General features: G+C 47.5%; 2 protein-coding genes across 8 annotated transcripts; both read right to left on the bottom strand.

Annotated features, from left to right (window-relative positions):
- Positions 1-589: 589 nt before the first annotated feature.
- LOC120698248 (ethylene-responsive transcription factor 4-like) lies at positions 590-1746 on the bottom strand. The gene has a single exon (XM_039981783.1). The coding sequence runs from the start codon at positions 1540-1542 to the stop codon at positions 847-849; it is 696 nt and encodes a 231-aa protein (XP_039837717.1). The 5' UTR covers positions 1543-1746; the 3' UTR covers positions 590-846.
- A 5989-nt stretch (positions 1747-7735) lies between these two features.
- LOC120698247 (zinc finger CCCH domain-containing protein 36-like) lies at positions 7736-21964 on the bottom strand. 7 transcript variants are annotated; one of them, XM_039981779.1, is made up of 9 exons: positions 21623-21957; positions 19610-19793; positions 19261-19442; positions 17911-19169; positions 17681-17837; positions 10307-10466; positions 9881-10011; positions 8231-9128; positions 7736-8142 (listed from the first exon to the last, which is right to left on the bottom strand). In XM_039981779.1, exons 1-5 carry the CDS (start codon positions 21762-21764, stop codon positions 17808-17810), a joined length of 1797 nt encoding a protein of 598 aa, XP_039837713.1. In that variant the 5' UTR covers positions 21765-21957; the 3' UTR covers positions 7736-8142; positions 8231-9128; positions 9881-10011; positions 10307-10466; positions 17681-17807. The 7 variants fall into 7 exon arrangements, with proteins under 7 accessions (XP_039837713.1, XP_039837712.1, XP_039837710.1 ...); XM_039981778.1 differs by having other exon boundaries at positions 7740-8142; positions 9881-10466; XM_039981776.1 differs by having other exon boundaries at positions 7740-8142; positions 8231-10466; positions 21623-21964.
- Positions 21965-25481: the final 3517 nt, after the last annotated feature.

Here is a 25481-nt window from a genome sequence, read left to right as displayed (position 1 = left end):
GAGCCTGGATCTCTTCTCCTCTGCACAGTGCCCAACAGCTGGTGGTGGCGGCCATTAGTTTTTTTTGCTTTTTTTAAAAAAAATTGGACCGCGCCTGACACTGTGAAGATCGATAACGCTCGCGGCGCGCCTGCCGCCTGCGCCGGGGAAAGGAAAACGACTCGGAAAGAAAAGGGCACGGCGAGCGCGAGATGATATTCTCCGTCGGCACGGCCGCTGTAGCGGGGTCCTCTCGTGTCGCACGCGTGAAATCGACAGCGACGCCGCCTCCGGCCTGGCCGCGCCAACTACCCGGGGGGTAAAAAGTTGGGAGCACAATGATGCGGATTATTTATCTATTTTTTGTGATCCTGTGGATCCTGGAGTACTAGCAGTGCTCCTCCGTGCTCGTTGTCCTGGCCGCTCGCTTTGATGATCTTTAACCGACCAATAAAGGCGACGTTGCATGGATCGCAAGCAAGCGCCTACGAGGCGAGGCTTGTAACCCATAAATGAAAGGGAGGCCTCGCTGATGCCTTTTGGGAGAACGGATCTCGTCACAGTTCAGTTTTCTGAGAGAACAAGAAGCAAATGGATGGAAGCCTTTGGGTATAAAAAACACTTAATTAATTAATATAATCCGGCCCATGACAACGCCGGCAGGACCTGCCTTGGGTGACAATACAGCTTTTTAATCATCAGCTAGAGCTTAGGTCCCCGGCGGAAAAACTATTTACAAAAATGTCCTCCCCCTCTGGTAAGCGAGAGGGCCTAAGCGTAAACATACAGCGAAGTTTCTTCTACTACGGGGGGAAAAAGGCAAAGAAAGGAAGAAACTAGTGCCAGTCATCAGCTGAACTCCGGCGACTACGCCTCCGCCTCCGCCGGCGGCGGGCAGTTCAGGTCGAGATCGAACGCGGAGGCCTTCTTCGCCGACACGGCGCCGGCGAGCGGCGGCGGCGACAGGTCCACCACCGACGAGGAGTCGGAGTCGCACGGCGCCACGGCCGCCACGGTCACCGTCGGCGGCGGCAGCTTCAGCTGCATGTGGCACCCCGCGGCGGCCTGGCCGAAGAAATAGTAGGGGTGCGTCACGGGGTAGCTGCCGAACGGGAAGCGCACGCCGGCGCCGGCGCCGGCGCCCGCGGCCGCCGCGCTGTGGAACAGGTCCAGCTCGAGCGACGGCGGCAGCGGCATGGCCTGCATGGGCGCCTGCACGTCGCCGCCGAAGGACTCCACGGTGCTGCTGTCGCCGCTCCGGCTGCCGCCGGTGCCGGCGGTGGCTGCCGGGGGCATGGGCGACGACGAAGAGTAGGGGAAGTTGGTCTTGGCCTTGGCGCCGCGGTACTCGCGCGCGGCGGCGTCGTAGGCCCGCGCGGCCTCCTCGGCCGTGTCGTACGTGCCGAGCCACACGCGGCTCTTCTTGGCCGGGTCGCGGATCTCCGCCGCGTACCGGCCCCACGGGCGCTTCCTGACGCCGCGGAAGTGCGGGCCGACGCCGAGCGCGAGCCCCGGCGCCGCCGCCGCCGGTGCCATCGTTTTCTCCGACGTTCTCGGCGCCATGGCCTCGTTCTTTTCCTTTGTGCGGGAGGCGCGCGCCTGCGGCGTGTGTGTATGGATGGGTGTGGTGGCGTCTAGGATTGAGGTGGGAGAGGCGAGGGGAGGGAGGGAGACTTATAGCTGGGGGGGAGGAGGGGGTTAAAAAGGAAGGGAGGCGATGCCGGAGAGCGGGTGGTGGAGCGGCAAGAAGGAATAAAACTCGGCGCAGTCAGGGAGAGCGCTTTGACTGTCCGCGCCGCCGCCCCTCATCTTTAGCGTGGCGGCATTACGATTCGGCAGGGCGATTTTGCGATCTGCACCCCCGGAGGAGTAGTAAATTGCGCACAGCCACGAGGAGCGGCCTCTATTTGAAAAGAAGGGGAATGAAATGCTTCACGGCCACGGCGTGGGTGCAGGAGCAGGAGCGGGCGCGGCATTCCGCTCGTAGGCGGCTAGGCGCGGAAGAACCTTGTCTCAATAAAGGCGGCCCGCTGCTAAGTGCTAAGGGTGATTATAAGATTCAAAATCAAACAAAACTCGGTATGGCCCAGTAATTCAAATAAGAAAAGGTGCAAAGTAATTTCGTCTTCCAAACATGTAGTACGAGTTTTTTTTCGTCGGAGATCATGCAGTGACTATGGTTTGTTCAAAGCATGCATGAAGATTATCTCGTTACAATTCCGCAAGATCATGTAACAAAACTTCTTGTTGTGTTGGCCACTCCGATGGTAAAAATTAATCATGGTAGGTCCTTACATATAGGCTCTGTTTTGGAAATGAGTCAAATAACTTGCTGGTGTGTTCATGGACGTTGTGATTTCCATTTCTGTCCCATGACAATTCCACAATGATAGATTTACTAGACAAACTAAGAAAGACATTGTACTAGGATAACTAGATTGAGTATTTTTCTTATTTATTTCCATCGGCAAACAAATCGTAACATAATACTTCAAGTATAACAGCCCCAAAACATAATACTTTTGCATTAAAATGTAAAAGTTAATTTTTATGTCCGTCAAGTGTTTCTCTTCAAACTATTTATGTGGAGTTGCATTTAGGTGAATATACAATTATCTGCCACCCTACAAATGTACACTGAAAAGAATGCTTTGCTGCTTACTTGTAACACGGAACTGCTTTATAATAGATTGGTAAATACAAGTTTGTGCCCTGGAGGGCTCATGTGTTACTCCCAGGCAGCTCGTAGCGTCATGACTCACGGTCAGATGTAAGTTTGAAGTCAAATGACCAAAGTGATCCAAAGACAGCCCTTCAGTCGTGATGTTGCTGATGCATCAAATTTGGTTAGCTAGAAAGCAGGCACTTCCCTCAAGCAATTCATACAGTATGTTCTAAACCTCTTGCTTTTGTCATGTTGTGAGTCATGGAGCTTGGATTGAAGTACGAGGGGTCCTTGACCTTATTGATAGTGAACATTTATACATTCTAATGGAGTCCTTTGCCCAACCCTTCCGCTGGCGGGCGATCGTCTTATTCATAGGATTTCTTGTTGCTCATGTACGCATTTTCACTTTGGTATCTCTAACTAGGAATGGTATGGCTATGGTATCGATATTTGTTTTACCAGAACTTTTATACGATTGTTTCTACACACATAGGTACTATACATTAGAGCATGCATGGCCTCCCATTCCACAATTATGTTCTTTTTTTTGTCTACTTCTAACTCCATTCAGCTCTATGGTCAAAGTCTAAACTTTAATGCAGTTCTTTTATTAACAATCCTCTTGCTACGCACGAGTAAAGTGGTCTTAGAAATCTATTTTTTTTCAAAATTCAGCTATACTGTACTACGTTTATGTTAAAATAGCAGCTCACAAAAATCAAAGTTCGGAATCCCAAAGGTCCACCGCTCCAAGCTCGGTGCCCTGGCGAAACTGCTCCGATCCTGGAGTTCAATACAATTATCGCCGGACCGACGTACCGGGGCGCAAAATGAGCGTGATCCCATCCCCATAAACAAAAGGCATCAAAGCCGCCGCTGGGCTGGCCCACCGCGGGTGCGTAGGGCGGCACGATGCGGGAGCACGTCACGGGCGGCGTGGGCCCCGCGCGCGAGGACGCATCACGATCCGTGCGTCCCGAGCCGCGGTCTGCGCGGCACTCGCAGCCGTGGGGGCAACCAACCAACCAACCCCCCCGCTCTCGCACACTCCCTCGCCCTCGCCGCCCGAGTGCGCGCACAGGCACGTGGACCACCCGCCGGCCGGGGCACGGAGGGAGGGTGAGCGCTGGCCGGCCGCGGACTGACTGGACGCCACCTCCCTTTCCGCTCGGCGCGGCACGTCACGGCACGGCACCTCCTGGCTGTCTCCCGCACCGCGCCTCGCCGTCGCCCTCGCCCTCGCGTCGTCGTCACCCGGATCGTATCTCCAACCGCATCGTCGGCGCGGCGCGCGTGACGTCCGGTGGCTGCGGCTGGGCACAGCTGCGCAAGCCGATAAAGCCGCCCCCCCGCCGCTTAGCCGGCCGCCGGGGGCTGCTGGGCTGGGCGATAAAAAAGTAAGAGCGCCGCCGAGTGGGACAGCTGACGACGGCACGTTAGGCGGCGGCAGGCGGCCAGCGGTAACGGGCCGTCCGAGGCGCGTGCGGAGGCGGGGCCCACGCCGGCCAAGTGTCGGCATCGGCCCGGCCCCCGGCTCCGCGCCCGCCGTGCCTGGATCGCGTCGCCACCACCTCCACCAACCGCTCCCTCCGCCCTCGCCCGCGGCACCGCATTGAAAGCGGTGGGAGGCGCGCGCGCGCGTGGACCGACAGGCGACAGCCTCGCGCACCGCCACGCGCCGGCCGGCCGCGACGTGCGCCCCGTGGGCGCGGGCGGGGCCAGCGCGCGCGTGACGACGCCCCCGCCCACCACCCTCGCCGCCACCGCACGCTCGCGACGCGACGCTGCTGCCGCTCTTCCGCGGCCGAGGAGGACCACCGGTTCCCATCGCCGATCCGGCGCAGTACCGGGCGGGCACGGGCGCGGCACCGCACACCCTTGTCCCTGTCCGTTTGCGAGGCGGGAGCGTCGATCTGGACCTCGGGCGGCGGGAAGCCGAGCTCGTGTCCTCGGGTAGTCAGGTCATCAGGTGCGTGTAGAAATCGGGCGGCGTGTTCGTTCGGCGCGCGGCGCGGAGCCAGCGCTCTCTCCGGTCCGGGTCGCCGTCGCCGTCGGGGTTTGCGTTGGAGTTGCCGCTCGGAGCCTGGTGTAGACGTCCTTGCTCCTGTACCCGCACAGGTGTACGTAGCTACAGAAGGCGATCTGATCTGACCGATTCAACCGCTGAACTTCGGCCTTGTTTGGCTCCATGATTTTTTTCAGAAGTCCCTATCACATCAAAAGGAATCTTACTATTTTATAGTATTAAATAAAATCTGTTTATAAATGTTTTTTGACAGCTGAGTGTTTTTTCGCGAGACGAATCTAACGAGCCTAATTAATTCATAATTTGCTACAGTGATGCTACAGTAACCATTCGCTAATCATAGATTAAGATACCTCATTAGATTCGTCTCGCAGTTTAGCCCCAGAGTTCTGCAGTTAGTTTTATAATTAATATTTATTTAATACTTCTAAATACTAAAAAGTCTCTAGGACTTTTTTAAAGTCCCTGTTTCTAAACACTCCCTTCTGTTGCCGGCGCTTCAGTGGCGTGGCACAGTGGTGCATGAACCGAGAGCTCAGGCTTGCAACCCATACTGCGCTAGCTGCTGCTAGGGATGGTCCAGCGAATGATCCTGAGGGCCTGTTTGGCTCCAGGACTTTTTCCAAAAGTCCCTATCACATCAAAAGGAATCTTACTATTTTATATTATTAAATAAAATCTGTTTATAAATGTTTTTTGACAGCTGAGTGCTTTTTCGCGAGACGAATCTAATGAGCCTAATTAATCGATGATTGGCTACAGTGATGCTACAGTAACCATTCGCTAATCATAGATTAAGATACATCATTAGATTCGTCTCGCAGTTTAGCCCCAGGGTTCTGCAGTTAGTTTTATAATTAATATTTATTTAATACTTCTAAATACTAAAAAGTCCCTAGGACTTTTTTGAAGTCCCTCAATCTAAACACCCCCTGAATCGGATCTGTAGAGGAATTTCACAAAGGCACGAGCCTCCAAAATTATCATACGGTTCTTCAGTTCCTAAGTGCCTTTTTTTCCCATGTACGTTCCAATTTCTCCATCTTCTCTGAAAATATTCAGTTTTTCCTGCCATTCCGCCGTTCGCTTTCCTCTGCGTACACGAAACAGGAGTACATTCAAAATGGACTAGTACTACTACCACAGAACTTATTTTACCGTAGAGCCGTTGCAAGAAACATGCGTTTACCGTACTCTGCTTTGCTTTAACATGCAATGATTGTTTTGCCTTAACAGCCTCCGTACGCAATTTTAGTACAGACTACAGCCGCGAGATAGACACGCTCACACGGCACGGCACAGCGCAAAAGCCGGCACCCGCTGGCCGCTGCCGCAGCGTGGAACTTTCGTGAGGAGGCGGGGCGTGTCTGGCCGGCCGTTGGCCGCCTGCCGCGCCCGCCCTGCGCCCCACGGACCGCGCACGGCGCGCGGCGCGGCGCCGGATCTGGATTAGTGGACGCTAATTAAACCCCCCCGGCCGACACACTTGCGCCTAAAGAAATCGCGACGGCCCCCCGTACGACGCCAGGTGTGACCAACCCGGACCGGCGCGCCCCGGGACGAGGGGGGGCGGAGAGGACCGCGCGCCGTGCGGCCACGGAGCGCGCGCGGGCCCCGGCGGCGCGGCGGCATGGTTGGCGGATCACGCCGGACGGATCCGGGAATGATTCGCGCGGCTCGGCTTGCCGCCCGCGCCGCGGAAAAGAGAAAGGCGCGGGTGGGGTGAGGACCGGGGACCATGGACCTGGAGCGAGGAGGGGGAGACAGCGACGGCCCGCGCGCGCCCGCCTGCCGGTGCCGCCCGCCCGCCCCCATCGAACAGACCCCGTCAAAATCTCGCGTCGGGCCCGACGGGCGACGGCGACGGCGCGGGCCCCGTGCCCGCCTTTTTCGTCGCCGTCGGGCCCCGCGCCCGCCTTCCTGCTGCTGGTGACGGCTACGGGCCAGGGCGCGAGCGGCGCCGAGTCAGTGTGGTCGTCCTGGTGGCGAAGTGGTGTGAGTGGGTCGCCGCTCGCTGCCGTGTCCGGCGCCAGGTCGCCGCCGGCCGCGCCCCTCGCGTCCAATCGACCCGCGCGGGTCGTCGCGCGCCGCGCCGGCCGGCGTTTTCTGCTTGGGCTGGCGGGCGCGGCGTCTGAAACCCGGACGCCGCAGCTGCGGACCCGGTCGCGCCGAGGAGTCTCCGTCCGTCCCTGAGTTCTCAGGATTCAGACCTCCGGATTCGGCGGGTCACCCGTGGAAAAAATGGCGGCAAGTCACGCTTCAGGTCCGCGCACCCGACCCGCGCCAACTTGCTGACCGCTTTCAACTGGACCCGCGGGCGAAGAGCATCAGCGAACGTGGACGCGCCGCCGTGCGTGGCCGGCCCTGCAGGCCGTCACCGTACTGTGTCGCCGGGAACGTTCCGGGCTCGGATCGCAACCAGGGGTGCAGCAGTTTACTATAGTGGCAGTAGCCTCTGGGGCGACCCGTGTTGACTGTGGGCTGTGGTCTGCTCCGCGTTGTAGGTGCCTGCGACTGCGATCGTGTGAACCCGGGGAGTCCAGCGATCGGCCGAGCTGGTGGCGCCCGCCAACTGGAGGGAGGGAGTGGAGGCCGTGACGACGGCGGCGGCGAGATGGGGTGCGGGGACGCACGCACGACCGCAGGGAGCTGATATCAGAACGCGGCCCACGATTTTTTTTTTAAAGAATGCGGCCACCCTCACCTCTCACCGGCAGTGGTTCGGAATGGTTGCTTCTTGCCTTGAGAAATGGGGAGCCTGCCTGAAAACATGTGCGGCCTTGGTCTGCGCAGGAAGGATGCTGGGCTCTCGGATGGCCCATGATGCCGTGCCTCGCGCACTTCACAAACGGGCTGGGCCTCATGCTGCTTGACGGATGGATCATGGATGGATGCAGGAAAGCACTCGGGCACCGGCGCTTTAGCCCCCGCACAAACGTTGCTCCAGCCGGACGCACTGGCAAATCAAGTGGTGAAGCAACACCCGACAACGCATCCGGATGCTCATGCTCTGGATTCTGGAAGCTGGACGAGCGACCTAACAAAACTAATGGCGAGCCAGCTATGGAAACCCGACAAGAGATAACAGGCCGGCCGTAGCTACAGGTAACAGGTTCAACACGACCCGGATGTAAAAGCAGCATATACACTACACCTACGTCACTAAAAAGACCAGCTTGATGCCACAACAGAACCCACTAAACACTGATCTCTACCTCTACCAATACGAGATACAAATTCAAATCACTAGTGGGACTTGTCCCTGTACCTCGTCAGAGCCCATACTGTGGACGGAGGAATGGTTAGCACCCCGGAACACAATCTGATACCTCCATAGCATGTCTTGCAGCGAGAACGACTTCGCTCAACGACAGTAATCAATTTTGGTGAAAAAGAATCCCCAGTGCAGCCATCATCTCGTATGTCGCTATGAAGGCGATATGCCAATACGTCAATCAGATTCCACAGCCTTCAAGTAATTGGAATTGATGGTGTCATAAGATGAAATTTAAGGGGGAAAGAAAGGACAAACAACCTCGAGGAATGAAAAGGGTTACCGTGGCCCCTGAAGGTAGCATGGCGATGCTGCATTCCGTTTGTAGTGCAAGTTTCATACAACATAAGAAGCTATCAAATAGTAATTACAGTCTACTCATTCAAACCAACGTGATTGGTTTAGTCAGATAGTGGTAATGAAATATCCAATACCATTAACACAATAATTATAGTACGAACTTTGAGAAGGTGGGGGGGGGGGACATATTCTAACAGAAACAAACAAAGTATACATTTAAGTACCACAGGGGATGCATAGCCAATTTGGTCAATTTTAATCTCACGTAACTATTTCTAGCCACATAATTTCAGCACTAGATTACCATCTGATGCGCCAATGGAAATGTGACAGACCACAAGTATATACCATCTTAAAACCTGTACTGTAGCAGGAAGACCCTTGCTCTGTCACTGCAGACAATCTCAACCTCGTCAAAGGAATACGTTATCAGCTAACTGTCGTGGTAAGCATTGGGTGATTTGGTAACTAGAACTCTTCTCAACTTCTCTCCTTTTTAGTTCTTTTCCAGACAACGCAGGAGAGATGTACATGTTTGTATTCATGATTGAGAAAAAAGGTGGTCCAAGTCCAAACCCACGAAGGCCCCCCTAAGCCGAAAACAAAATCCGACAAACTCAAAACAGCCAAGGAAATGACCAAAAGAGAGGATGACCCTAAATCAGCCAGAGACTTCCTAGTTCTTTACTGGTGTCTCCAATCTGCAATTGGCTAATTACCACCTCCAGTAATTAAACCTGACTTTCCACCAGGCCACAAGCTGATTAAATTACTAAAAAAAGATTGAAATAATAGTAGAATTCCGACCTTTTCAATTCTGCGAGCAACATATGCTTCTAGGGTCATCAGTGTAGCTCAATCACAATGACAAAAATAACATCCTGGAGCATTAAAAAAAGTATTAAGTAAAAAAGCAGTAAATATGCCACGTCAACATCTTGTAGAGCTTGTAGAGTTCTAAGTCAGAAAGTTGATCTATGAATCAAATTTACATGTATGAGATAAGTCGAGTCAGAAAAAAGGACTCCCAATGAAAATGTGTCTTTTACCTGAGCTAACTGGAGCCTTAGTAAAGGTTTTACCAAAAGGATTTTCTTTTTCAAGCAAAGAATTTGATTATTGAAGAAGAGATGCTTTACTAAAAATAAGGTCAAGATTACACAAGAATTAATTGACATACCATGCAAAGCTATATCATCTAGTCAAAGAAAACCATCAATTTAATCCAGGCAGTATTCCTGGAGGAAGTTGTAACATTATGAATGAGTTGTCATGACCTTGTGCGACTAAGGAGGAAGAATATTCTTAATGGCTAGGCCTAAACAGAATGCACATAGGAAGAAGAATATTCTTAATGGCTAGCCCTAAACAGGTTCACATACACAACAGAATTTGATTATTCCTTACCCGTTCTTCATCTTGTGCAAACAATAGGGCAAAGTAACTACCTTAGGTACTAAATACATGCAACCTATAGTTGTATACTGACTAAAAGTTCATGCATCCTACCAATAAGCAAATTATGTACCTGATGCATTTAATAAAAGTGGGTATTCAATTATCTAACAATTCAATCAAAACCCTGTCACTACAGGAGAAATGCATCACATGAGAGAGTGTGAACAAAGATTACTTCAGGTGAGCATTCTGGGAGCAACCACTTTATATGCAATATCCATCTGAATCACATGATTCTGAAGTTCTTTCCATTGCCACATTGAAAATGAAATCTTTGGCAAGCTATCCTCTTCTAGCCTTGTATGCCTGTACATACCATCCAGATCAATGAGCAGTAGAGCACCATGACAATTAAATTTGTTTACATTATCGCTGGAAACTGGGCACGAGGCAAATTTATCTTCAATACTCCATCAGTTCATGTTTATAATAATGCATATTTCGTTTCATCACAACAAGGCCTCAACTGTATTTGCTGTATTAATAAATCACTTACAGGATACAAAATTACAGTCGTAAGTGTATTTTAATGCGAATTTACTGACACCAGCTTTGTGTCACAGAATATAATAGAGTAATTGTCGGGCAAAGGCTAGCATACCAGGTAAAATGAACAGGAGTACCATTATTGAAGGGGGTATTGAGACAATCAGTCACTTCTTACACTTTATATCAATCGCTCTTCTTTGCTCTGGCAGCTCGCCTGAGTTTTTTTTTTTTTTGGTGGGGGGGGGGGGGGAGGTTGAATGTCCATTTTTACCCTGCGAGAAAACAAGCACATTAGATTACAGTTTTTTTTCTATATGAATTGACACTAGCATATGATGTAGATGATAAACTGTGATAGAATGAGACTGTAAAATAGTAGGTGGAATATAAATGACATGATAGGTCCAACAATCAATAAATAAATGGAGATTTGTAGGGAAACAATCAAATGTGTTGCAATATACATTGAAGGCCAAGGTCCACTAAATTTGCTAATAGTACAATTGATTTTGGTAGATAGAAGGCACATAGTAAAAGGCCCATCAGAAGCTCATACAAATTCATCAGAGGCTGGATAGTGGAAAAATTCGATAGAATGTGAAGTTATATGACATGAATTGTCCATGATTGCTTATAAAAATTGCTACTATTATTAGCTTCCTCAAAAAATGGTTTAGGTTTCTCAAAGCTGAAAGGTAATCTGGAAATGAGCTCCAGGCAACAAAAAATGGGCAAATCTTCATAGTGGAACTTCAGTGTCAGAATCTTTTACTTGCCTAAGGCTCACAAACAAACAACACGTGCCTATAATGCTCTGATTATGATCTTATTCGCCCGTCAATGAAAGCACAATTATGAAAGGCGAGCCGCTGCGGCGCTGACTCATGAATGTATGACAGTTAGCCTAGATAAGGAAGTAATCAAGAAACTGAAATGTGAAAAGACAAGTTCTAATGGCTGTCCTCTGCATTGTTTCCTTTTTGGAGGAAAAAATGAACATTAAATGCTATATGCAAAATAATTAAGCAGAATTAAATAGAAGAGGTGGGACTTCAATGAAGGGTAAAAATCTAGTGTCATTCTTTCCTTATTTGCGCAATATATCTACTCTTTCTTGTTCCTGGTTATCACTAATACTCCTCCATCCAAAATGTATTTTCCTGGGTTTAACATGAATTGGAAATACAAACAACAACAACAAACCACTCGCTGAAAAAAAAAACAAAGAGGGTAACAACCTGTCAGTTAGAAAGAACAAATCAGGACAACCATATATGCTCCGCTATAATCTCATGACTTATATGATCATCAAGAGACAACAATATGCTCCAAACCAGCACTTTAGTGACATTGGAAAGTCCAACATTCAACCTGGCTATTGAAACTCAATAGAGTGATAGACGATAGCCTAAACGATCCATCACAATGCCTTTCTAGTGACCAGGGAACTCGCCTTGGTAGGGTGAGAAGCTATAGAAGAATGATAATTTCTTACTTTTAGCAACATGTTATGTAGCAGTATGTAACTATCTACTGTCCCACCACCAAGAAGCTTGTTCGCAAGACCAAGTGACATTTTACCCACAAAATATTCTTATAATTAATTCTCAATTCGTATCGATTGAAGATAGATCATATAACTAACCTTTTTCAAGTAAAAGCATTCAACATATAATAATAACTCGTGTTAAGATAGCAACAGATGACCAACATGATGACAAATACGATGCATGACAAATAAAACCAGACAAAACCCCTTGATTATCTTGCAGATGATATGCAGCATTTTCCTTAATGATGATACGGTGATGTTGCAAGATAACTTATTAGATGTCTAGTGGTGAGGTTAGTGCAAGGTTTTAAAAAACGCTAGACGCTAGGTGAACGATAGCCTATGGTTTAGAGTTTTTTGTGATTAAAAGTAGATTAAACGTCTTTTGTGATTAAACGACACTGTGATTAAACGCAACGCTAGGCCAAAGTTGTTTAATCAAGATTAAACGTTTTTTAAAACACAGGGTTAGTGCACAATATCACCAAGCAAATTACTTCGAATTTGGAATAATTTGTACATGTTCAATCTTGGTGCCCTTTAAATCCTAATATCAGCATATACATGTGTAATATTTTAATTTGAGTCTAGCCGTTTGGGCACCGACTATCCAAGTAGTTGCGATTAGTACAGATCAGTTGGCCCAGAGGTTATTGCCTTGTCGGTTGGCTATCCCTGACGTTCATTAACATCTTGCAAAGCATGGAATAAAAACTTGATAAAGTAGTGTTGGAGAGAATAATGGCTTGTATTCCTCCAACCCTAGAAGGGTGGATTTATATAATACATATACATGGGCCTCTATACAATGGGCTCAATATACTCCAACACCCCCCCCCCCCCGCAGTCTGAACTACCGGCGCAGCGGTGTTCAAGACTGGACAACAAGAAAGCTAACACCCCCGCAGTCTGAACTACCGACGTAGCGGTGTTCAAGACTGGACAAGAAGAGAGTACAAATAGAGTACAAAGGGCAAATACTCCCGCCGCAGCCACAACTAGCCACCGGCTACATTGAGGCTGGATCGAAACTCCGAGAAGATCGAGGAGGGCAGTCTCTTGGTGAAGATGCCAGCAAACTGGGAGGTAGTCGGGACATGGAGTACCCGAACATCGCCGATTGCGACTGTCGCGCATGAAGTGTAGGTCGATCTCCACGTGCTTCGTCTGCTGATGCTGGACGGGGTTGGTGGAGAGATACACGGCGGTGAACTTGTCGCAGTAGACGAGCGTGCTCTTGACGAGTGGGCTGTGGAGCTCCGCCAAAAGCTGTCGTAACCAGGACGCCTCCGCCATGCCGTTAGCGACAGCCCGGTACTCCGCCTCAGCACTAGAGCGGGAGACAACCGGCTGCCGCTTGGACGACCAGGAGACCAGGTTGGCGCCCAGGAAGACGGCGTAGCCGGAAGTGGAGCGACGAGTGTCCGGGCAGCCAGCCCAGTCAGCGTCGGTGTAGACCACCAGCTCAGCAGAGGACGAGCGGTAAAGCACCAGGCCGAGGTCCACAGTGCCATGGCGGCGGCGGCGGCTACTGCCATGGGAGGAGAAAAGACCTAAGCAAAGGGCGGAGCGGAGGCAAAGCAGAGTAGAGCGGAGGCAAGCAGAGCAGAGGACCGCGCAGAGCTGGAGCGCGCGCAGCTCGAGCCCGCGCAGGGGCGCTGCGGGGCGGGGGCCGCCCAGGGGAACGGGCACACGGGGCTACGCGGGGGCTGGCGCGCGGGGCCACGCCGGTGCAGGCCCGCGGAGGGCGCGGGGGCAGGCCGGCGGCGGGGCGGGGCCGCGCAGGGGCGCGCGGACGTCGGGACCGCGCAGGGGCGTCGAGCAGGATGGTCGCGCGGAAACAGGGGAAAGCGGCGCGGAGGTTGAAGAAGAGGGAGTGGAGCTGCTTCGCCGGCCGGTGGTGGAGGCTCACCGGCAGCTCGCCGGCGGCTCGCCGGCGACGGCGGGATGGGGATCCAAAACCCTAGGCTATGATACCATGATGGAGAGAATAATGGCTTGTATTCCTCAAACCCTAGAAGAGTGGGTTTATATAATACCTATACATGGACCTCTATACACATGGGCTCAATATACTCCAACAAGTAGAACACAAGTCTTTACTGGTTCTGGACCAACATGTAACCATTCTTTGTTTGTTTGCTTGAAAAAGCAGAGTTGTTGTTCCGACACCTTGGCCCTATTTGAATTAGGATCCAATGGCCTATGTGTACGGGCTTGCGCATGTGAGATTCTGAGGATTTAAGACTACCTTACTAATGGAGAGTGAGTTAGACTAACATATAGGGCTTGTTTGGCAGGGCTCCGGCTCCTCTGGTGGAACGTCTTCTCTGATGGAGCTGGAGTCGTTTTGAAAAACGTTTGGCAAAACAGCTTCACCTGTTGGAGCAAGAGTCGTTTTGAAAAACGTTTTGCAAAAAGGCTTCACCTGTTGGCGGCCCTTGTGGCGGCCGTCGGCCGCATGCCCACTCGGGGGCAGGGCTAGCAATGGGCATGCTGGAGCCGGACGGAGCCACGATTTCCTGGCTCCGCCTCGTCCAATCCGCTCCAGTGAGCGCGATTTCAAGGACTCCAAAGTGCTCCAGCCTCCAAGGTTGGACCTATTGCCGAAAACACCGTTTGGGGGGCTCCAGCAGGAGCCGGTTTTGGAGCCGGAGCTAAAGCCCTCCCAAAGAGGGCCATAAGGTCTCTAGAATTCATGTCACCAATCTCAGGTACCCTTTTACGCAAAAGGAGGACAGAAGCATAAGAGAGTTAGGCAGTCCACTAGCTTGTGAGTAGATTTGAATCCGAACTCAAGGTGTTATCTGAGCCACCTTCATGATTACAAGGGCGTGCGTGGGTCAATAGCATGTTCAAGGTGTTACGATGGTATCAGAGCCACCTTTGCGATTACAAGGGCGTGCGTTGGTCAATAGCGTGTAGGCTAGGGAGGAGTGTTACGATGGTATCAGAGCCACCTTCGCGATTACAAGGGTGCGCATTGGTCAATAGCGTGTAGGCTAGGGAGGAGCATGGCAATGCACGTGTCGGCAAGGATGCACGAATGTGTGCCAAGAGGTAACATTCCTAGTGATTTGCTCGGTTGTGGATGTGTTGGGCTAACGAAGATGTCTGGCCCTTTTGAGGTATATTGAGTGTGTGGTTCACCATATGATTGTCTTCGAACCAATGTATGAGTGGATTTATGCTGTTTGGATCTTGAAGCGACATGATATGTGTGTTGTGTGTTAGTATATATAAACCAAGCTATTATGGGTTGGACCTTGAATACAATTGGCTAAATCCCAAATTAAAGTACAATACCTAATTGTTCAGCTAACGTGTCCGACTCCTTGCGTGTCATGACTAGTCAATGAGTAATCGAATGATCAGCCAGCTAGACGACATCATAATGACATCGATTCACCAAATCAATACATTGAGCGATTTGAAAAGATTGTAGATACCATATATCGAAAGAGATTCCTTGATTACAACATCCACTGGCAATGGCAGTTGGTGGGCTTGTACTATCACCATCGAGGGCTTGTACTATCACCATCGAAAGAGATTCCTTCATTACAACATCCACCCAAGGTACAATAAGGCATAAACTTATCGAGATACATCACAAGATGATCATTTGAAACATCATTGCATGGACTACATATGATGGTAATATCAGACAGACAACACAGAGGTTTGCTTGTGCCACCTAGAGTAATGATTACACTGCATATACAATCCCTTTCACATGATTATTTTCGCACCAAATCCGTAAAAGTCTTGGGTGAGAGATTTAAGAATGTCGTAACAAGGAAACAATGGTACAAACATTCGCGCGACGACAATTGGAGTCCGTGCGACGAGGATAGGAGTGAAGCACATCAGAGTCAAATAAAGCGACAAAGTGTGGCTGATTTATGAGCACCACTCCACCATCTGAAATAAGACGTATAATTTATTTTGGTTCGAACCATGAGGCGCAATATGACCTTGTACAAAGATAGTTTAGTCATGTGTGTCATCAAGGTTAATAAAGGATAAAACGGTCAACAAATCTAGCGCCATAATAACTTCTCGCATCAATTTGCCAGGTTCGTTGTACATTGGTCCACGACATAACAGTTAGGATAACGAGTGCGATGCTTGCTTGGCAAGAGCCGTAAGGCTTTCCCCGAGGATGTCCATTTTGAAAAGCATATATAGCTAGGCCTTGTGTAATTAAAACAAACCCAATCGAATGTCTTCATCAAGACTGAGACTCACATACCACAATAGACATGCATCCTTTCCACAAAGCTAGTCCCAAGCCTTTAGGTCCATTTGAGTGTCATGGCTTCAAGATCTTCATGGTATCTCTTCGTGATCCTCCAAGGTTGGGAGCTTTGAAGTCTAGGTCTTTGGATTCCTAATCAAGTCCTTTAAAGTAGCATGTCTTCATGATCGCGGATATGATTCTTTAGACCCCCAAAGTCTTGTATGCAAGAGCCAGAAGTCAAGTTGTTCGAATGTCGTGTCTGTTGATCGAATCCTTGAAGCTCAACTTGAGGTCTACATAGCCCGGAGAGGTATCTCTAGTACAAGGTATTGTAATATTGGCCTATGCTTATTAAGTGGGAAAATGGGTAGAGCAATGCCACCATGCAAAATACTAGCTCGAACCATTCGAAAGCTTCCACCAATGCGGATGGTACACCAATAATCACATGTTAATCCTCCTCGCCAAAAAGACGTTGGCACACTTCATTAATTTCTACATGTATCTTCATTAACTTCTACATGTATCGTGGATCAAGCAAAGCTCGAATGGCTAGCATCGCTAAGTAAGCCAGTAGCCAACCCGATATAGCTTGGGAGTTTCTGAGGGTTACCTTTGTACTCGGTTGGAGAAGAAAACACAAATTTGGTTGGTAGCATACGCCTTCTAGTGTTTTCCCCACCTTAGCTTCAACCTAGGTTCTTCCCTCCTCAAGTAAATAAGGAGCTCCTAACACAAATAAAAATAGAGAATGCATGCAAATTCCTCGCTATCCACTTGCTCTTTCTTCATTCGTTTCTCCTCATCTCCATTCTTTCGCCATCGACTAAGTTGAGCTAACATTTGCAGTGAATCAAATGGCAATGTGGGGATCTTGAGTACAAGGGCTAAGGGGTTTCTAGTGGTGGTGCACATGCCATTACCACCAATGTCATGCAACGCTAGACTAAAAAGTAATAGATGCCGCTCGAACAAATTGGCTTGAGCACTAGCAAGTTCAAGGACATAGATCATTAGTAATCTTATACTAGACCTAATTATGATGGCACATAAAAATCTATGCAACAAAAACTTCATCATGACTAACTAGGTCACAATCTTATGTTTAGTTAGGTTCCACAATGATGTCGGATACATATTAATAATGTATGCTCACTCTCTTTCTACAAGGTAGGTTATTGCATAGTCACATCCTCCTATTTTTACATCCTCATTTGCATTAGTGCTCCATGCCGAAGTTCGATACCCCCCCCCCCTCCACTCTATTTGATTAGTCGTACAAGTTAAGAGAATGAAAAAATGGCCTCGTACTAACATCATTTCTTACCACCATATTAAACTACATGATGTCTAGTAACTCTAGCAAACAATAAATCATGTAAAGATACTTGAAGAACATGCCTTCTCTTCAGATCCTATTAACACCAAATGCACGAGAACACTCATGCCAAACAAAAAAATTGGAGTTGGTACGCCACATAGTGGCAAGAAGAGAAAACACCATTCATGACACATATTCCATGGATTAAATAGACATGCGATAAGGTTATCCTTGGATGGTTGCATCAGATGCAATCTTAGTTAACATGCAAACACAAACTAGATAACTACCATGTCCAGATACTATTAGGGTTTTCAGATTGAAATATACAAAACCAACCAGGTTCAAGGAACAGAAACAACTACCATACCAATAAGAACTTCTTGCACCTACAAATGTAGGTTAACCAGACTGATGGGACATAAGGCTCAAGCTCCCATCAGCATCAAGTCCAAGCTCCAATCTTTGCTGTAATTCAACATTGAGAAGCTTGGATCTCACGTTGTACGATGCCTATCAACATACGCCTGTGATGAAAAAGACATAAGTATGAGGGTTAATGGCTAGATTTGCATTGAGGTGGAACTTCAAGATATTTACCTTCACAAGTTTTTCTATCTTTGATCCAGAGGTAGTAATATATTTGGCAATCAACTCTTCACTAGTTGGCATTTGATTTGGCCTAATCGAATCAACAATTTTTTCAACAGATTTTTTCACTACCAGTTTATGAGCATCTTTACTCAGATTACCTTCCTTCCATATTGGTTTGACCAACTCCTTTATATGTTCTGCCAAATGAAAACGGAAATCTCTTGCTTTCTCTTCGTTACTAGCTGCACAGATTTTTCTGTCATGAGCTTTCAACCTATTATAATCATCCAGGCTAGAGCTGCGTACTCTATCAGCTGAAATCAGGTACGCAGATCCATTTGCTCCTTTGGCAGACATATTCCTGGTTAGCTTGTCATCAGGATTCAGTGATTCATCAGTAATTACATACTGATTTGTATGCTGACTTGAAGTACTGAAGGACACATTGGAGGACTTCAGATTATCCGTATCTCCAACTTTAGGAGGTTCAATACAGTCAACGAATGGGTCATACTGACTCCCTGGGGGTGTTGTACTATCCGGAAAACTAAAAGAAGGTACAAAAGGCACTGACGTCACCCAGACCTCATCCTTGATTGGAGAAAGGGGTCCAGCTGACATAATATAAGGTTCAGATGAACTGCTTGAGAGTAATGCAGGTCTAGAAGTTTCAGATGCAGCATAGCCTGGATTTCTAAATCCTGTTAAGCCATGTGAACTATATGAGGCAAGGCTTGAATGATGTTCTTTCTGATGTGTGTTAGAAAGATTATCTGTTGTTGCACCATAAGCTGACAACTTCTCACTGAGTTGGAAAGGATCAGATGAAATAGAAAGGCCAGATGATCGAAACTGATGGCCTGAGTTTAAGGTGTTCACGTCAAGATAAGTTCTTGCAACATGGGCATTACTGAAGTCGTTTCTCCTGTCCATACCAGATTCAAAGTCCCCTCCATCTAGCAAGATATGTCTGCCATCCAAATAGGTTTCAGGTGACAAACCAGTATGGTGTCTCATGAAAGGTTTGTTGGTTTTCTCATGAACTACTAGACTGTGCTCCATACTGCCAGTGCCATGGAGCCCTTGTGAAATCCCTGGAGTGGTAGAGTTTCGTTTATCAGCAATATGTGCCAGCCTCACATTATCTTCGCCATATGCATGTATAAGTCTCCGATACCGCTCATCTTTTGATGAACCCTCTGCATCTTTGAATTGCAGCACCTTCAAGTTGGATTGATGTTGTACTTGAGACCCTTCTTCGGAACCTAAGCACAGCAGGGAGTAATAAGAAGTTGGGAGGGAAGTTTGTGATAGCAAGTTGTTGCCCATATATTTTCCTAGTTAGGAAGCCCATACCTCTATGATTTTCAAAACCAGGTGGTGCAAGCAGACCAGCCTTTGCAAAACCCCCCTCTCTTTCATGAAGAAATGCGCAACTGTTTCCTTTATTGCACCAACCTTGAGTGTAAAAGGTACATATTTTGGTGGCCCATTTGGTTTCATTCTCCAGGTTTTCACAAGGAGATGAGATATTCAATCTATGTTATGAAATGAATAAAGTGAGTTAGATACAAACCTGGTCGTTTTAAGTATGCAACAGAAAAAAAAAACAATATGTTGTTCACCAAGCAATACAATCACCAAAAGATTATTCAACGGCTGAAACTCCTACTTATTACAGCGGACGGGGTTATTAATAACATACCTCAGAGCAATAGAATCTGGAGTCCCCAAGCCATCTGCACCACGCAGGTATCGACCCCCCATTTTAGAAGCACCATCAGAATTCATGTGCAGAAGGTTACTGTTGCCAGCTTTGCTCAAACTTTTATCAACATTATGAGGTTGAAGCATTGGTTTCTTCTCTGCAGTAGTCACTCCATAAAAACCTAGATGATGTATAGTCAACAAAGATCCAAATTTCAATACTAGAAAACATTACACTGAGAAAACTTTGGTGAAGATTTGCACCTAAAGTCACCTTAGTCCCACAATGGCTTATTCTATCAATTTTTCAAACCACTCCCATAATATGTACCACGCAGCTGGCATCTCAGCTAAAAGATTTTTTTTCATAAGATTGCGAATAGAGTACCTATATCATCCATGAAATCACATAATGAAGATTTCATCATAAGATCTCACAGGCACACTTAGATTTGAACTTGGTGGTTTCACTTTTTATTTCGAACTTTGCTGGGTGTTACGCTCCCCAGCCCCCTCCAATCCAATAGCATACAAAACGGGGAATGAAACATGTCTTGATTAAGCACAGAAGGATTATGGATATAATGGCCAAGATTAAAAAAAACAATGTAGATTATTCATTCAGTCTGTGATACCAATGATCTGGAAAAGAAGGATTAAAGTTAAAGGATGGATAATAGTAAAGGCTTCAGTAGTTATAATAACATGCCAAATTTGATGTCATAATAGTACTTGCCATAATACTAATTATGCATTTCAATCTTACAGTTCCCACAAGATCAAGGCAACTTTTCTTTCTTGCTGTAATGAAATAGAGATTATTAGATTTCTCCATTTCATCCTCACATTTGTGAAACACAATGGGTCAACGAAGTGAGCTAATCAAACATAATTACAGAACCAAATCAACTTCTGATGCGGGAACAATGACTCAGGATTCAGGAACTTAATTTGTTAGTCTACTGCCCCTCTGTAACTAAGTCAGGGGATCTTATCAAAAAAAGGCAGGGGAAATGCCTATTTTCCTGCCGAGTACGAAGTAAGGAACGCAAACAACATCTTCACTCATACCAGTATATCAGGATCATTTGATTATCATGATGACGCTCCTTCAAAAAAAGGAACAGAAGGTTTTCCTACATTTTTTATATGAAAAACAGCTGGTTGATTTAATCAAGAAAAGTCGGTTCGTTATTTAGGAAACTAAAACAACAAAGGTAATCAAACAATGTATATTCGATAATTGTAAAGACCCCCGAGGGAAGGTATGGTTTTAAAACAATCAATCATGCATCTCGTGTCTGATCGTCGCTTAGCATAGACCAACTAGCCAAAACTGACATGGCGACAAAACTGGCATAATCTGCATAATAACTGGAAACTGACAACTACATGCCTCAAACACGCCACATTGCTTCATCCACACACGGCACACAGATACTACCAAGCCTACTCTCCGGGTTACTAGAACAGCCTCCAGCTCCACTACCATTATGGTACTAGTTATACCGACAGCATCACAGGTGGACAGTGAATCAAGAAATCTAGCTATTACTGCTAGCTGCAAAACTTTACCCAGATCCACCTATCAAGACAAATATAGCACACAATGAATGGATCGGCTGCGCAACTCAGGTCAGCAGGAAAACCCTAGACAGATGCATGCAGGAATTCTAGACCCTACCGCTAGGTATACTCCACAGGTCCGAAACCAGCAAATCCACAAATCCACAAAACACCTACAATCACTCGTACCACAGTCCTAGAACCGAATCGATGCACCCCCCCCCCCCCCCCCCACACACACACACAACAAAAAAAAAGAAGCAAACTTCTTCCATTCACACATCCCGTCCCATCCGCATCATGCTCACGCGAGTCTAAGGCAATCTAACCATAAGCAATCCAATCCATGCTCGCACAGGTCCAATCGCAATCATCACCATAAGCAACAGATGAACAAGTAGAGCATGCATGCATGCAGAAGCAGAGAGTGAGCATAGAGCCATACCGTGGGAACCCAGGGCGCTGGGCGAATCCCTGACCCTCTTCGACCCGACCCGCCCCGGCTCCTCCGGAGCGCCCTCGACGACGTCCATTTCAACCTCCGGGATCTGGTCTGTCGCCCCAACCCTACCGCCGGCGCTGCCCATCCGGATGGATGCAACGCTGCGGCGGCGGCGAGAAGAAGGGTTTGGGGGGGAGGAGGGATGGGAGGATGCGGCGGAGGAGTCCAGGAGAGAGGGGGGATTGGGAGCAAAAACCTTCAACCCCGGTCGCTTCAGTTTCTCTCCCCCACTTTCTACGCTCTCTTTTCCCCCCTCGGCCCCTCGCCTTTGCCACGCCGGCGATGTCGCCCTCCCGCCGCCCGGTCGCGCTAGTTATAGCGGGGGCGCCCCACTGCCGCAACGGCCCGCCGCCACGTATCCGCACCGGTCTGTGTGTCTCGGTGCTACGTAATACCAGGTGCCCGAGTACATCAATAAACACAGTGACAGACTTTTCCAAAACAAAAACACAGTGACTATATGATGTTTATAACTTGGTAATGATAAAAATATGCATGGCAGTCTATGATTTAATTGGTTAGGCAACACCTTCCCAGCAATATACGGCTACACCTTCACCTCTATATGTTTCGAGAGAGATACTAAGATATTCTCCACCTTTTACGAGTATTTGGCTAGAAGCATATATATATATATAGTAAGGTTTTTCTAAAAAAACTTCCTGCCAGCTTCGCCTGAAAAATTAGATTCTCAAACAAATAGCGAACTTCTCATACAACTCACGGAAAACTGAAGGCCAAAAAAAAACAAAGTTTATATGAAAAGCTGAAAAACTTAATTTTATAAGTTTTAGTAGAGATCAGAAAACTAAACACATCTTCTAAAGCTAATATTGGATTTTCAGAACTAAAAAGCCAGCACCGCTTAAAAGCTGCAGCTCAAACAAATAGATACTAAAAATTATAATCTTGAGATGACATGATAGTGTATGCTCCGTTGGAGTTCAGACTCTCCGGTGTTAGACTATCCGCAACGACACTTGGTTTCGCTTCGTGCAGGAGTAGTATAGCGGAAATACTCGTACAGCGGGGTACTGGGTGGCCTCTAGTATGTAAGCGGAAAGCTCGACGTCCTCCAAATCTGGCAGGTGCAGAGGGAGCCGCTATCGGCTCACGTGGCACGGGACCCGTGCGCCCAAGGCCTCCGTGCGCGCCTCACGCTGGCCGCCCTGCCACCGACTCTGCCACGCAACGTCGCTGCCACTGCCTTCGTCGCGCCTCCGCACCTCGCCGCGGCACCATCCCACCACCGCCCCCGCCGCGCCTCCGCACCTCGCCGTGGCTCCACCCCACCACCGCCTCGCCGCGGCGCTGCCCCACCTCCATCCCGCCATTGCGACGTCGAGGGCCGCCTCTTCGCGGGCCAGCCGAGCTCGGCTCGCCACTCGACCGTGGCGGGGCTCGAGCAGCAGCTCGCCACCACCGCCGGGGAGAGAGGGAGGACGGAGGGAGCAGGGAGAGAGAGATAAAAAGAGAGGGGAGATGCGAGAGAGATAAGGTGGGTCCCACCCGCAGTGAATTTGAGTAGATTTGAGTAGGAAATGTATGTGATTGGGATATAAAAGATGAGATATAGAGTATGATGAGTGCAACAGAAATGAGGATAGAGGAGAGAATTTTGATGACCAAGACGAGAATATTCTTTTAAATGATGAATTTAGATTAAGGACTTAGGCATGTGTCCTATCCAGCGATCAATTGGACATGCCCTATAATACTTTGGTCGTGTTTAGATGTTTAGGTGTAAAATTTTTTGAAACGAAATCTTTACTATTTTGTAGTACTAAATAAAATCTATTTGTAAAACTTTTTACACCGATTGATTGTAAATCGCGAGATGAATCTAATGAGCCTAATTAATTTATAATTAATTCATGATTAGTGGATGGTACTGTAGCATCACTGTTGCAAATCATGAATTAAATAAACTCATTAGATTCGTTTCGTGATTTACAACCTATTCGTACAAAAATTTTGTAAATAAATTTTATTTAATACTCTATGCATGTGTTTAAACATTCGTTGTGATATTTTTATATGTAAATTTTAGCCTTTCTATTCCGCGAACGTGTATGATTGTTTTAATGTTCGATCGTGTAAATACGCTAGACCTTCTCTATTTTAATTTTAAGTTTTTAACAAATATTACTTAGCTGAAAAGAAGTTTGGGCTGAATTGTTTATTGGGCCTGCACATGCAGCCCATTTTGATATTGGGTCTAGCATTATACATTTATACTGTAACTGATACGATCTTAGTCGAGTTGGCCCATCTTGGTCCCTAACACCGGAGTTGGCCCATCATATGGCGCATCTGTTCGATATTATCTCAAATAGCCCATGTTGATTAAATAGGGATGGGACCAAGAAACAGAGTTGGCCTATGGGCCCATCTATCTCGATTAATATTATATTAAAAACTAAATCCGATCACATTCACGGGCCCGTAAATAGCGGTTTTTTATTTTTATATTTTTTATTTCCGTTTTTTACAAAAATATATTTTCAATTTGGAAATTTACAGAAATATACCCGGCCGCCCCGCTGCTGGGCGGCCAGGACCTGGCCGCCCGGCTGCCGGGCGGCAGGGACTTAAACGCAAAAAAAAAGAAAAAAAATTGCAGACAGGTCCCTGGGGCCGGTCGCCCGGCAGCTGGGCGGTCGGCCCCCAGCCCTATATAAGGTGTTGGCCCCCCTCACCCCCATTTGGCTTACTAAAAATCCAAAAAAGAAGAAAAGAGAGGGAGGGAGGGAGAGGAGGGGTGAGGGAGAGGCAAAGCGGCGAAGCCCTGTCGAATTTTCAAGGCGGCGACTTTAGGTAACTAAAATTTTCTACATTTTATAAATAGATTATGTTGTAATTTTTTTTGAAACAGTAGATTAGCAATCAGTTCAATTATTGTTATGAGTGATTAGTGGTACATTTAGATGCAGTTACTTATAGTGATTAGCGTTGATATAGTACATTTAGTGTTAGATTTAGTATTAGAAAATACTAGAAAATTGTTAGAGAAGTATTAGAAAATAAAAAAAATGCAAGATAATATTAGAAAATTATAGAAAATGTGAGAAAATTGTAGAAAAATATAGAAAATGTTGGAATTTTTTTTAGAAAATGTTAGAAAATAGTTTAGCAATCAGTTTAATTATTATTAAGAGTGATTAGTGGTATATTTAGGTGTAGTTACTGATAATGATTAGCGTTGATATAGTATATTAGCAATCTGATTGCTCACTTGTGATTGCCAGGGCTCAACACCATGGCATCCTCAGGATCCACGTACATTCCATGGAATAAGGTGACGGAAACAGTCCCCCAAGGAGTCTAGGTGGCTATGTGTTTTTGCGGATCCTTGTGCAAACTAATGAAATCAAGGGTTTTGGGGGACGACTTTGGCAAGAGATTCTTCATGTGCGAGAATTACGAGTACGGCCCGCCCAAGCATTACGGCAATGACCGAGCAAAGGTACTACAAAACACTTTCAGAGTTTGTCACTTTCTGATCTAGTAATGACTTCTAACATGATTTGGGGAAAGACTCCACCGCCTCTATGTGATTTCGTGCAGTGGTTAGACACCGAGCAATCTCAGCAGGATAAGGACCACGTGGAGCGTCAAGCAAGGTGGGCTGCACAAATGTGGCAACGAATGCTACATGAAGAACAGATGGAGGAGAAGTGCAAGAAAAACCAGGAAGACATTCAGAAGACGATTGCAGAAGTGGAACGTCAGAAGGCAGAGGAACGTGAAGCTGACAGGGAGAGGAAGCAAGATTGGGCCCGCGGTGCTAAGGAAGCAGGGT

This window comes from Panicum virgatum, chromosome 3K (assembly GCF_016808335.1).
Source record: "Panicum virgatum strain AP13 chromosome 3K, P.virgatum_v5, whole genome shotgun sequence".
In the NCBI taxonomy this organism is placed as follows: domain Eukaryota; kingdom Viridiplantae; phylum Streptophyta; class Magnoliopsida; order Poales; family Poaceae; genus Panicum; species Panicum virgatum.
This window is presented reverse-complemented; position numbering and strand designations above follow the sequence as displayed.